This window comes from Camellia sinensis, chromosome 13, assembly GCF_055761805.1.
Source record: "Camellia sinensis isolate YWXY chromosome 13, ASM5576180v1, whole genome shotgun sequence".
In the NCBI taxonomy this organism is placed as follows: domain Eukaryota; kingdom Viridiplantae; phylum Streptophyta; class Magnoliopsida; order Ericales; family Theaceae; genus Camellia; species Camellia sinensis.
In genome coordinates, this window is record NC_138973.1 from 96,469,410 (window position 1) to 96,482,613 (window position 13,204).

A 13,204-nucleotide genomic window follows, 5' to 3' on the forward strand; every position below is an offset into this window, starting at 1 on the left:
GGTGGATTTATTGTCTAACAAATCTTGTGATAATTAGCGGCATTTTTGTAAATGAAAAAGGTCAAATTATCAATTTTTATCGATAAGTTGAATAATTCATCATCAAAAAATGTTGCTAATTGTTAATTTTTAGCGACATCTTTAGAAAAACATCATAGAAAATGTCTCCAATTGTCAATTTTTAGTGACATTTAGAAAATCGTTATTAATTGTTGGTTTTTAGCGACATATCCAAAAAAGTCACAAAAAGCATCACTTATTGTCAATTTTAAGCAATGATTTTGATAGGATCAACTTTTCGCAATTAATTGATAGGATTTGGTAAGAATTAAATCCAACTATTAAGACTTTTTGATAATTTATCCAAAAATAAAAAACATACACATGTACCAAACTTATTTTTGTCTTATGCTTTTAGACCCACTGTGATACTAGCTAGGTAAAAACTCACCCTTGATTGCATGATACCTAACTGACTTGGACTAAATCACAAAGACCTAGGAGAAGAAAGTGCCACACCCACCAGATGTTTGACTGTGAAACACGGATATTCTAAAAAATGAAAATGTGTGGTATGAGTATTAGGTATATATCGGATAGAGATACGTATTTGATATGGCAAGATATGTATTGGATATCACAAATAAATATTCATTTTTTTTTTAAAATTCGAATACGGGAGGGATACGCGAAAGATTCTTGAAGGAGACAGCATGATATGTGAGGATATGCAAAATAAGTATCCAATTTTTTTTTTAATTTTTAATTTTTATATTTTAATACACCAAATAAGTATATAATTTTTTTTCTTATTTTGTATTTATATTTTTTCATTGGTCAATACTTTTTGCTCTAGTTGTTTTTTTTCCCCTAACTATTAGGCTGCTTTATTTAATTTTTTTCCCACTTTTTTGTTTTTTGTTTTTTTTTCCTACACTGATTTAATGTAAGTATTTCTTTACCAAATTTTTAATTTTAGGAAATTTAATGTTAGTATTTCTTTGGGGGAATTACGTGTAAATCCTAATATGTGGACTTATTATCCAACAGGTCCTGTGAGAATTAATGGTAATTTTCATCAAATACTATTAAAAACGTCACTAATTATTAATTTTCAGCGACAGTTAAAAACATCGTCACTAGTTTTCAACTTTCAATGACAATTTGAAAGGTTCGTCACAGAAAAACGTCACTAATTGTAAGTTTTGGCGACAATTTATAAAAATTGTGACAAAAAAAGTTACTAATTGTCAAATTTTTGCGACTTATGAAAAAAATCGTCACAAAAAATTATTTTTAGCTATGATTTTATTAGAACTTATTTTTAATAGGATTTGATGGAAGTTAAGTCCAACTATTAGGACCTATTGATAGTTTACCATGTTTCTTTATTTAATATGAGTCCCTCTCTTTATTTATTAATTTGCTTTAGGTTTTATTTTTATACATATTACATTATTAAAATTGTAAAAAAATAATTTTTTTTTTATGAATGTATCTTCGCCTTATCCATATCTTACTTTTTCAGATTTTGGCATATTACCGTATCTATATCATCGTATCCCGTATCCGTATCCGTATCCATATCCCTCCTTCCTAGATGTTTGATAATTTAACCCACTAAAGAAAAGGCTTGAGTATTACTGAAGGGCCACATGACAGTCACCCAATCTGTTCAGACAAGTGGTTTATGAAACGATCTTTGATTTGAACACATTTGGGTGGCTTATATTTTGGTCTGAACATATTTTGTTAATAACAAAATGTGAATGTCAAATATGATTGATAACAAAATGTGATTGACAAATATGATCAAAGATCATATCACTAACCAGGAAGTTTAAAGATACAGGATCAAGAAACAAAATCAATGAGAAAAATTAATATCATTCACAAACATCAAACAATAGCATTCACGTTAAACAGACTGTTTCACTCAAATTGCTCTACATGTAGTTTCTGTAATCACTACAAGAATTAACACTTTTGCCGACCAAAAAATTGGTCGCTAAAAGCCCATTTTTGGTCGGCAAAAATTATCCGCGACCAATTTTTTTGGTCGCTACTTTGGTCGCCAATTGAGGGTCGGCAAAAGTAATTTGCGACCAAAATTTTGGTTGGTCGGGAAAAGTCAAATTTGCCGACTAAATTTTTGGTCGCGAAATATATCATTACCGCGACTAATTCATTTAGTCGCTGAAACACTTTGGTCGCGAAAAGTGATAGTTTCCCGACCAAAAAATTTGGTCGCCAATTATCACATTCAACGACCAAAAAATTTGGTCGCCAATTGTGACATTCCGCGACCAAAAAAGTTTGGTCGCCAATCGTGACATTCCGCGACCAAAAAAATTTTGGTCGCTAATCGTGACATTCCGCGACAAAAAAGTCTGGTCGCCAATCGTGACATTCCGCGACCAAAAATTTTGGTCGCCAATTGTCACATTCCGCGACCAAATAGATTAGTCGCCAAATGTCGAGAAATCGCCGACTACCAATTTAGTCGCCAAAAGATAAGAAATTGCCGACCAATGATTTTAGTCGCAAAAGTATAGAATTTGCCGACCAATTTTTTAGTCGTCAAATCTCTTTTTTTTTTTTGTCACAATCCTTTTTTGTTTATAACCAGTCAATCCAATATCGAACAAAATTCAATCAACCCAACCACAATTACGGAACAATAACATTTTTTTTTTTTTAAAAACTAAGAAATACAAACAAGATGTCCAGTAAAGCTAAGTATGCTCATTGAAGTAACTTCAGGCCTCAAAAGATCAACAACATGAATGACTCGTCATTGTAATACATAGAATTAGACTGAATTCTGGTAGGAACAAAATTTCTTAGTAGTAAAATTGATTGAAAGAGAGATTCATACATGCCAAAGTTTTAATTAAGCAGCAAGAAAACTGAACCAAAATCCAAAAATAACAGAATAACTATATGAAGAAAGCTGCTGCGTAAGACCATTCTTCGCTTTTGCTTCCGGCATGCAATAACCACAAAATCCACAACATCTCATTTCTTCTTGCCAGCCTTTGCAGCATCTCCAGCCTTGGTCTACACATTGTGTAACAATGAGAGAGAGAGAGAGAGAGAGAGAGATTGACCAGTGTACGTGTACCCCAAGGCCAAGATAAGCAATTTCCTTACCTTCTTTACACCACGGATCTTCTTGGTCCTGTTCTTCCTTTCCTTCAATTGCTTCCTTGACTTCTCCACCTTTGTGTCCAGGCCGTTCTGCGAAGGAGAAATAGACAAGAAATAAATACACTATAAAGAAAATGAAAAACTTCTAGAGATAAATTCCATATGCTCACTTTCTTACTCATATCATGATAACAAAAGAATACATAGGAAACCTCAATATGACTTGATAATGCCATGTACTCACAAAAACAAACATATTCACTTGAGTGATTTACATAAAATCCATTCTTTATAGTTCATACTCAGAGCTTAACACAAGCATGCATACAGGATTGAGTATTTTGCATAAATACTTTCTAGATCCCAATTATTCCTTAAATGCAAATGTGTACCAAACTGATCAGGACCATTTGAACACTCAAACATCAAGGTTGAATTTCCAGACCAATAAAAATCATCTAACCAATATACAGGAATTCCCAAGCACAAGTAGTCAAGATCTCAATATCTTCAGAAATAATTTAGAAAATAATGGACATAATGTATTGAGTTCTCTTAAAAAAGTTTATAAAGCCATTAGAGATGAATATGGCTATTTGACCCATTTTAGCATTGCAGGTGGATCAAATAGTACACAGAACAATTGAAGTTTGCTTCCAAACATCACAATTTTGAACTCAAGATACATTTAAACATTTTAGAATTCAGGTGGATCAAAAATGTGCCATCACTAATCCTCTATGCAAATAAAGCTTATCATCTTATTCTCCTGTTGTGATTGAATTCTTCACTGAATTCAAACATAATCAACGTTTTAATAAGAATTACTGTACTGCACTGCACTGCACTGGGTCAAATAAGAGGAGTAGAAAAAAATTCAACAGCATGATTGATACTAAAAGAGATACTGAATAAATGAATCTAAAACAAAACCCATACATACCGAAGCAACAGAAATTGCAAACAAAAGCAGAGAGAATGTTCATTTCAGTGCAACTTAGGTGATGCAGACGCCCATTTAAATAGATAGCAATTGGTAGTACACAGGTGAAAACAAAAATAATACAAAAATAAGAAAAGATGAGAAATTAACCTGATGAGCCAGTATTTTGGCTCGTATTTCTTTGCATTCTCAACGGAATCATAAATCAAACCAAAACCAGTAGATTTGCCTCCTCCAAAATGGGTACGAAACTTAAAAACAAAGATGGCATTTGGGTCTTTCACCTCATACATCCTAGACAATTTTTCCTTCAGCTCCGCCTTCAATTAAAAAAAGAAAACCCACAAGGAAAAAATGTAGAACAACCAATCAAAAAATAATATGTAGAACCAAACAAAGTAAATCTACCAGAAATTGAATACAACCTGAAAATGTGCATTAATAGGTAATGGCTATACAAGAACACATTAAATTAAATAAATAAACAACACTAGAATAACAATAGTTGATTAACACATTACACTTTAATAACTTAAGTAAACAAATGACCTCCCAGTAAAACAAACCCATGATTTCGTTTTTCAAGAATAATTGATCAACAATATAAAAGGTTAAACTAGATCACTAATTTGTGAATAAACTACACATATACTGCAATAACAACATTATAGCAAACAAAATAAATAGAAAAACATGTTGTACAAACCATGAGATGTTGGAGAGAAATCAAAAAAGGAGAAAGAACAAACCTTGGAAACATTTGGTCTTCCTGGATGTAGAACGTCAATGATCTGAATCCAATCAATTAAAACAAAACAAAAAAATGTGACAAGTAAATTAACAGCAAACAATAATCATCAATACATGAAAAGTGTAAGAAATTAGAACTGACAAATTGCTTCCTCGAGAGAAGCCGATTAGTCATGAACTTCCTCGTTTGTATGGTCACCGCCTTACTGTCCGCCATTATCCTACAAACAAGCTTCCCATTAAACCCTAGAAAGTGCACACACACATTTGTCTATATATAGATATGCTTATAGAGAGAGAGAGAGAGAGAGAGAGTTACTCCGGTGAGGTTTCTCTCTTTCCTGCGCCTCCGTGCTCTGTTCTCTGATCTGCTAGGTCACGTATCGGAGGAACCAGAAAGGGACTATGACATTAGGGTTTCAGATTTTGATACATGGACTATATATATCCTGGCCGAACTAAAACCCTAGCCCAATCTTGGAAAAAGAAGGGTTGTGATTCTCTTTGGGCCGGACCGGGTTCAGCAATAACTTTGCTTTACTGGACATATTCATCATATCTTTGAGCATACTTACTTCATGAGTCACAGGAGCATCAACCTCAATAACTTTGCAGCAATTTTTAACTTGTTCAAGAATGTCCACATCATCTTCACAGCAGAGTATGAGTTTACATGTCTCTTTGACAAATCCTCAAACAGCTTCTGTGCACAAGTTTTGTATACCCAACAAGACCATGGTCTCTCAAACACAAAGTAAACCCTCTGATGCAAGACAAATTTGTGCTCAATTAGAGTCTTCACAAGGCCAAATCTTTCAAGGCTTATCTAGAAAAAAAGAATATGGCAATAACAAGTGTAATTAATTTTAGTGTTCGGCTATTTTAGTATTTTTAATATTAAGCCATTTAGCACCTAGGCTAGTGCATCTCTAGGGATGGGTTATGTTACGCCTTGTTCATTGCTGCAATTAGCATTGGTTATGTTATGTCTTGGAGCAATGACTTGACTAATTGGCCATAGGTAAATCATTAGTAGCCGTAGATAGGACAAAATGATCAAACCACATGAGAGGTCATTGGATATTTTTAAATGTGAGAGGGTGAAGTGCTCCAGGCCATACCATAAGGGGTAAAATGATTTTTTCCAAAAATAAAATAAATGAACTAATCTGCTCAAGGATACGACCATAAGGGGTAAAATGAAGTGCTCCAGGCCATACCATAAGGGGTAAAATGAACGGACACGACAAGGATACGACCAAAAAAAAAACGTTTTATATACGACCAACTAGATGTTTCATCCATGGCTAGCACTTATTGTCTAAAAGTCAAGAAAATAAAATAGAATAGAGACAGGAACCATTTGCTCAATGAGTTCCATCAGATGTGTCTAAGAAAAAACAGTGAGAAACTAAAATCAGTATAATTGAACAAATAAACCACAGATTATATGTGTCCCTGCAATGAAATGAATAGTCATAATTGTCATAGTGATTTTTTCACCACACCAATATAACAACAGTTCAGATAACTAAAGTTTACCTTTCAAAGAAAGCTTTCTATGACAAATCTTATGGGGGTTGTTGATTTTCAGTCATAATTGTAGCATGGAAATCAGAAATAACCCACAGAAATACTTGAAAATATCAACCTCCCCTGAGGCTCGGGTGAGCATTGCTTATTCCATGCAATAGTTTTCTTCTCCTATTTTAAGAAAGTGAAAGAATGATAAACTATACTCTTAACTAGGACCAAATGGAATTTTCAAACCCATGCACCAGTTTCAACAGAATAATTTAAATGATGCAGATAACAGCAACTCCAAGAGGTAAGTGAGATTTCATAATCTCATAGACAAACTATACTCTTAACTAGGACCAAATGGTGAAAAGAAATTCTGCCCATGGTGAAAAGATACTACATTTCCATCAGAGGTAATTCTTGTATTTTAGAATTGTTAATATATCAGAATGTTTTACGTGTGGACTGATTATTTTCCCATGACATAACTAATAAATTCTCTATCAGTATACCACATAATTTTGTTCCTCTATTAATGTGTGTTCATGTAAGTCTTAAAAGGGAAATTGCCTGAACTCACAAATTTTCCACACACACAAAAAATATATATATATATTTAAGAAATAAAAATATATATATATATATATATATATCTTTACTTAGCATCAACATTGAAATTGATATATCTGAATTTTAAGATCTCAACAAATCTCCAAAAATTCATACTGTAAGCATTGACAAATTTTGACAACAAGCACGTATGAGACAATCTTCTTTTCATGGGTCATACAAATCGATCTCAATTTCTGAACTGAAACAAGGAATCTATCACAGCAATACCAAGAGAACACATAACAAAGTATTTAAATATAAATAATCAGCAGACATGGGCACCAAGCCATACCCGTAGCTTAGATAGGTTGTAATTCACAGTCCTTATCAGAATTATGATCATCAAGGAACCAAGAGAAGTTTGATGGAGCAGGCGTTCTTGGTACCATGGAACACTTGGCAGCATCTGTTCAAATAAATAAGATGTTAATATGATCTTTATATAATCTAGTTAAATGATAGCCTACAGAGACAGTACTCACCAGCTTGTGAATACTGGCATTGAAAGAAGAATCTTGACTAAGTACTAGCAGAATAATTAGCACCATGTAGATTTGATTGGATGTCCCTTTTGAAGCATTATACAGTGTTTCCAGCATGGGCATCAACTGTTGATTTCATTGCATAATGCAAATCAAATTAGGATATGTGGCATTTATGTTACGTAAACTACTAAAAATGATGACTGCTCATAAGATTTTTTAGTTACCATTGTACACAAAAATTTTTAAATTGTGTCCATAACATCACTTATCTGACAAGTAATAACCATTGTTCTTTTTTCTTTTTTTTCTTTTTTTTCTAAAAATTTTGTTTTATCTCTTGCCAAGGTTACCACACAACAATAGGTGGGCTAACTAAATACAAATAAGATGGAAATGATAGCTGCCACTCCATACCAGTGTATCCAAATCTGTTCGCACCAAGACGAACTCTAGAAAATTTGAGTTCCCATGCACTAATGAGTAAAGCAGTAAGATAGCAGTTTCATCAGCCAAGTACCTGAGGAGACAGTAGTCACAAAACCAATAAATTTACTTAAAGGATAAACAAATAGATAATACAATTTGATGATATTCACATAAAGTTTTTAACGGTGAATGCATTATGCTAGGCACTTTACCCCTTGTGACGCAAGGTATAAGCCTCAAGGCGTAAACATTTTGAATTTTTATATTTAGTAAACAACTAAAATATGTTAAAATATTGTAAATTAAATATAAAAGTGCAAATACATTTTCTCTCAAAGCATCAAACATTTCACTCCAGAGAAGGAAGCTTGCACTCTTTATACGTGAAATCAACATTCTTAGCTTCAGTTTTCAAGCCTTAGCTTTGTGTTTTTTCTTGGTCAATAATTTACTTGATTTTTCTCATGAATATAGTTACAAAAGGAGTTCTTTTTATGTTTAAATAATGTATTAGACTAAGTTTAACAACAATCCAAGATCAAGATCTCCATATGCACAAGCCTTTGAGGAGTGTCGCCTAAAAATAAAGCCTCAAGGCAAGCCTCGATAATGCGTTTTAAAACTTTGTATGAGAGAGAATAGAGCAATAGCATTTTCTACGTTTTTACATTTTCATTTCTTTTAGATGGATGAGATAGGTCAGTTCATGCTGCTCAAAGACCAACCTCAATTAATAAAAAAAACACTCTTAGCAATCGTCAAGAAAGAATTTATCTAAGGAATTAAAGGGGGAAATGGTTAATATAGTGTATGAGGCAATATGGAGCCTAAAAAAGACATTTCAAAAACATTTAAATCTAACATGGTCTCATACATATTATCCGTAACTACAAAATGCATAACATTAGTAATACTATGGGGCACCACAGGACATCACAGTATCATATTACTTGCATTACTTGCACCAACAGGCACAGAACAAGAGGATTCTATTAAGGAATCTGTAACTTGAATTACAACCAAGATTCTAATCTAGTTTATCAAAGAAAGAAAAGAAAATCTGTGAATGTAATCCAAGGATGCCAACAAAGGATTAAAAAGGTAAGCAACCAAATTAAAACTCTAGCATTTAGGAGGGACAGACTGCAATATGCAAAAATAACAGTCAACATCACTTTACTAGAAGAGATTGGAATAAGAACTGAACCACATTCAACAGCGGATCCGACTGTTGGAGTAAACATCTAATGCAAAGGATAACACAATCAACAACGGTAGATCATACTTAGATTATTTCATTATGCCATTTCATTATGCCACTTAGATTTTTAAACCTTTTTTTTTTCTTTCCCATTTTGTCAATCTTTATTTTGAACAACTACAGCAAGCAACAAAGTTTGGTTCCTCCTCAAAAGATTGTTTTTGCCATTAAGGATGTTAATTATTAAAGAGAATGAGAGGGGAAAGAAACTATTAGAATCAAAGTAAATTTCAGGGCTTGAATAAATGAAGTAATCCTGTGTTTAGCATTGTCATAACTTTGCATCAGTTCTGAATACATCCCAGTAGCAGCATCTGCAGGTTTAAAAATAAATAATTAGTCAAATAAATGTGAAACGAACAATGCACAGAGATCGTAGAGTGATACAAAGTGCAATCAAAGGCAAAACCTTAAACATTGTTAAGAGTGAAATATATCTTACGAGCACATTGGGACGCAATCTTTCATACTCCCATCTTCAGGTCTTGTCTAACCACCAAAACCTGCCATCACAATTTCCCAACTTGGAATTTGGAAATCAGAATTAAAATAAAATAAAAAATAAAAAAATAAAAACTAGTAAATGCATGAATCATCTTCAAAGTCAAATGAAACCAGTTATATCTATATCTATACCTACATCTTTCACCTTTATGTGCTCACATGACTATATAAGAAATTGAATAGAATCGTATATATCTTACAACACTGCAATCAAAAGTTAACAAATTGAATCAAATTAAATCAAAAAATAATTCCAACAGATTCAGATTTAATTACTAACAGATTCAGATCAAACAAAATTACAGATTTAGATTTAATTTATACAGATTCAGATTCCAAAATCACTAACAGATTCAGATCAGAAGAGACCTTGAAGCTAACAACATATTCTGGGTAAATATGAGTATTCTTATTCATATTCCATACTATACACTGTCTTGGAGTATGAATATCATCGACTCCACTATCAAAGTCCTCACCATTGACACACAACACAAAATCAGAAATGAACAAATAAACTAAGAGTCACAGATCTAAAAAAAAAAATCACCATTGACACAGAAATGAACAAAAAATCACCATTGACAAACAATCTTAGTCACACAGAGTGACACAGATCTGAATAACACAAAAAAATCAGAGATCGGAGAGGAAAGAGAGACAGAGACAACGACATAGAGATCCGTACCTGGGAGGTCGATCGGTGCGATGAGAGTATGAGGTCGATCGGTCAATCTTGCGATGAGTGAGAGTCGATCTCTTGCGAGGTTGATCGGCCGAGATGAGTGATGAGATGAGAGTGAGAGAGTGAGTATGAGAGACTGATCAGATGAGAGTGAGATGAGAGTGAGAGACTGAAAAACGAGAGAGAGTGTGAGATGAGAGCTGCGTAATGTGTTTTTGAGTTTAGGGTTTTTTTCATTTCTTTGTTTTGTTTGGGTATAGATGAAGTGAAGTGAACGGTCCAGATCTTCTTAAAAAAAAAAAAGGAAAAAAAAAAAAAAAAGTTATGCGGGCGGGTTGGTCGGGTGCGGTTCAAACCCGCAACCCGCCCGCAATCCGAAAATTAGAAATATCTCAAATCGCACCCAACCCTATTATATTTACAAAACCGCCCATACGCGTACGGGTCGGGTCGGGTCGGGTCGGGCCGGTCGGGTTGTGCGGGTCGAATGACCCTATGCCCAGCCCTAATTCCCACCTCCACGTTTCAAATTTCCTTCCCAAACTTTTGGCGACCAAATATCATATTAGTCGCAAAAAAGGTACCTTCGCTGACAAATTTTTTTAGTCGCCAAATCTCAATCAATGGCGACTAAAATATTAGTCGCTAAATGTACTAATTTGGCGACCAATTTTTTTTGGTTGTTGAAAATAAGTTTTTGGCTACCAAATTTTTGGTCGCCCAAAAATATGTGACCTTCCGCGACCAAATTTATAGTTGGTCGGCAAAAGCATACCACTTTCTGCGACCAACTCATTTTTTGGTCGCCAAAATATAACCTTTTGCGACCAATAATATTTGGTCGCCAAAAATAATAATCATTCGCGACTAATTAATATTTGGTCGCCAAATGTCATTTTTTTGCGACCAAAATTTTTTTGGTCGGCAAAAGTGGTCGGCAATTGTGTAAATTCTTGTAGTGAATTGAGACTGGTTGACATCCGATCGATGTCACCGGAAATGTGGCCGATGAAGAAGTTATGGGAAAGGTCTAAATGTTCCAACTTGGAACAATTGTAGAGAGCAATAGGTAACATGCATTTCTTAATTTCCATACTGACCAGAGCATAGCCATAGGTACAAGCTTTCAGATTTTCAGTAATAGCTTTTTAAACTTAGCACCCAACCATAATTGAAGTAGTCCTTCCAAAGTTGCAGGTGTCACCCATTGGACCTCCCACCACTACAATAGACTTGACCAGACTTTCTTGATCACAGGCCATAGAAGAAAAACATGGTTCATATTTTCAAGTTCATTCCTACAAAAGGGGCACACATTCTCCAAACTGCTACTCAGTACCCCAATGTTCTGTAGATAGCCTGCTATTTTAACCCTTTCTTTCCATGCCAACCAACTGATGAATTGGGCTCTAGGAGGAGCCACCTTGCCCCAGATCAGTTTAGGAATAAGCAAACTAGGCCCTTTTTGTTTCTCACATCAATCCTTGGTTGCTGCAATAATAAATTGACCTGAAGGGGATGCACTCCATCTTAATGAATCTGGGCATCCCACAATAAGCCTTGGAGGTTCACCTAATAAGCCTAACAATCTTCCCAACTCCTCCTCCCAAGCACATAGTTGCCTTTTGAATTCAAGCTTCCATTCCTTATCAGTTGATAGTGTATACAACCTGGGATTCCTCCTCCAGTATTGGCTCCCTCAATGCTTCATTCTACAACAACCATTGTTGCATTGCTATTGATGCATTCCTTCATTTGTTCTCTCTCTCTCTCTCTCTTCGACATTTGTTCCAGTCACAACAATCACAATTTATTTGAAGTAATAATATTAATATCCTAATTTTTTTTTTGTTTGTGCCTATAACTTAATGTAGTTTGAATTACTTTTGTTAGTGTGATTGAGAATGTACAAAATTTACAAGGCATTGTTTGAGCATTAATATTGATAGGTTCTATAAAACTAAAAAATGATTGTTATATAGTATCATTTTTTTTTCACCGTCAGGGTATGTGACAAGATTTGTATTAGTTGATTCCATAATAGTTATCTTCAAATAAGATAATCAACCATTGGTATTTATATAGGTAGTGATACCAAAAAAGAAAAAAAAACTAATGATCTATAACATTTCGTAAACTGATGATATATAACATTTCTTAAACTAAAAATAAGATATAATAACACTGATAATTGTTGAAGATTGGCTTTGATCCTTCTTGTCAACAATGGCTGCTAAATGAAGACAAATGAAGAAGCTGAAGATTTGGGCTAAAGATTCAGCCAAGTTACTCCATGGTAGGGTGGCTGATCTTCAGATCCTGTTGGTGGTTGCCATAAATATTGTTGGTGGCTTGTTGAAGACTTTGGCTCTCCTATCGCATCTATAAATGGCCAGTGAATGAGAGGAGTTTGGTGTGGTGAAATCAGAGAGTGCAAGCAGAGTGTAAGCAACTGATTAAGTGAGTGTGAATTGAGTGAGAGTAGTGTCTCCACCTCCTCCATTGTTGTAATTTTGTATTTCTCTCCATATAGTGAAATCTGCAACCCGTGGACGTAGGCGATTTGCCGAACCACGTACATCTTTGTGTTCTTGCTTGTGTGCTTGTGTGTGATTATTTTCTGCCTCCTAGGCACAACAAAATTGTATCAGAGCATAGTTGTGCCAAAATAGAGCATCTGCAACTCTATTTTTTGTAAACTGAAAATTTTGAAGTTGTCGAAATCACGTTTTCAGGATACCAGAACATACGCCTTAACAAGAGGAGTCTAGACGCAGAAAGAGCAACCTACGTGAATTACTGACGCACCCTCACGTGCTCTGTCGGAGTTTAGCTGTTGAGTCACCAGAAAGATCAGTCCGACGAAG

At 34.4% G+C, this 13,204-nt stretch overlaps 1 protein-coding gene and 2 long non-coding RNA genes across 3 annotated transcripts; all 3 read right to left on the bottom strand.

The window, feature by feature from the left end:
• Positions 1 to 2,825: 2,825 nt before the first annotated feature.
• LOC145806324 (uncharacterized) lies at positions 2,826 to 3,290 on the bottom strand. Its single transcript, XR_014349284.1, has 2 exons — positions 3,154 to 3,290; positions 2,826 to 3,060 (listed from the first exon to the last, which is right to left on the bottom strand). It is a non-coding gene; the product is annotated as an uncharacterized LOC145806324 (long non-coding RNA).
• Positions 3,291 to 3,906: 616 nt separating this feature from the next.
• Positions 3,907 to 5,060, bottom strand: LOC145805574 (small ribosomal subunit protein eS24z-like). Its single transcript, XM_082900738.1, has 4 exons — positions 4,986 to 5,060; positions 4,843 to 4,884; positions 4,244 to 4,413; positions 3,907 to 3,940 (listed from the first exon to the last, which is right to left on the bottom strand). Exons 1-4 carry the CDS (start codon positions 5,058 to 5,060, stop codon positions 3,907 to 3,909), a joined length of 321 nt encoding a protein of 106 aa, XP_082756864.1.
• A 1,942-nt stretch (positions 5,061 to 7,002) lies between these two features.
• LOC145806325 (uncharacterized) lies at positions 7,003 to 10,605 on the bottom strand. Its single transcript, XR_014349285.1, has 5 exons — positions 10,341 to 10,605; positions 9,591 to 9,651; positions 7,876 to 9,462; positions 7,459 to 7,584; positions 7,003 to 7,382 (listed from the first exon to the last, which is right to left on the bottom strand). It is a non-coding gene; the product is annotated as an uncharacterized LOC145806325 (long non-coding RNA).
• Positions 10,606 to 13,204: the final 2,599 nt, after the last annotated feature.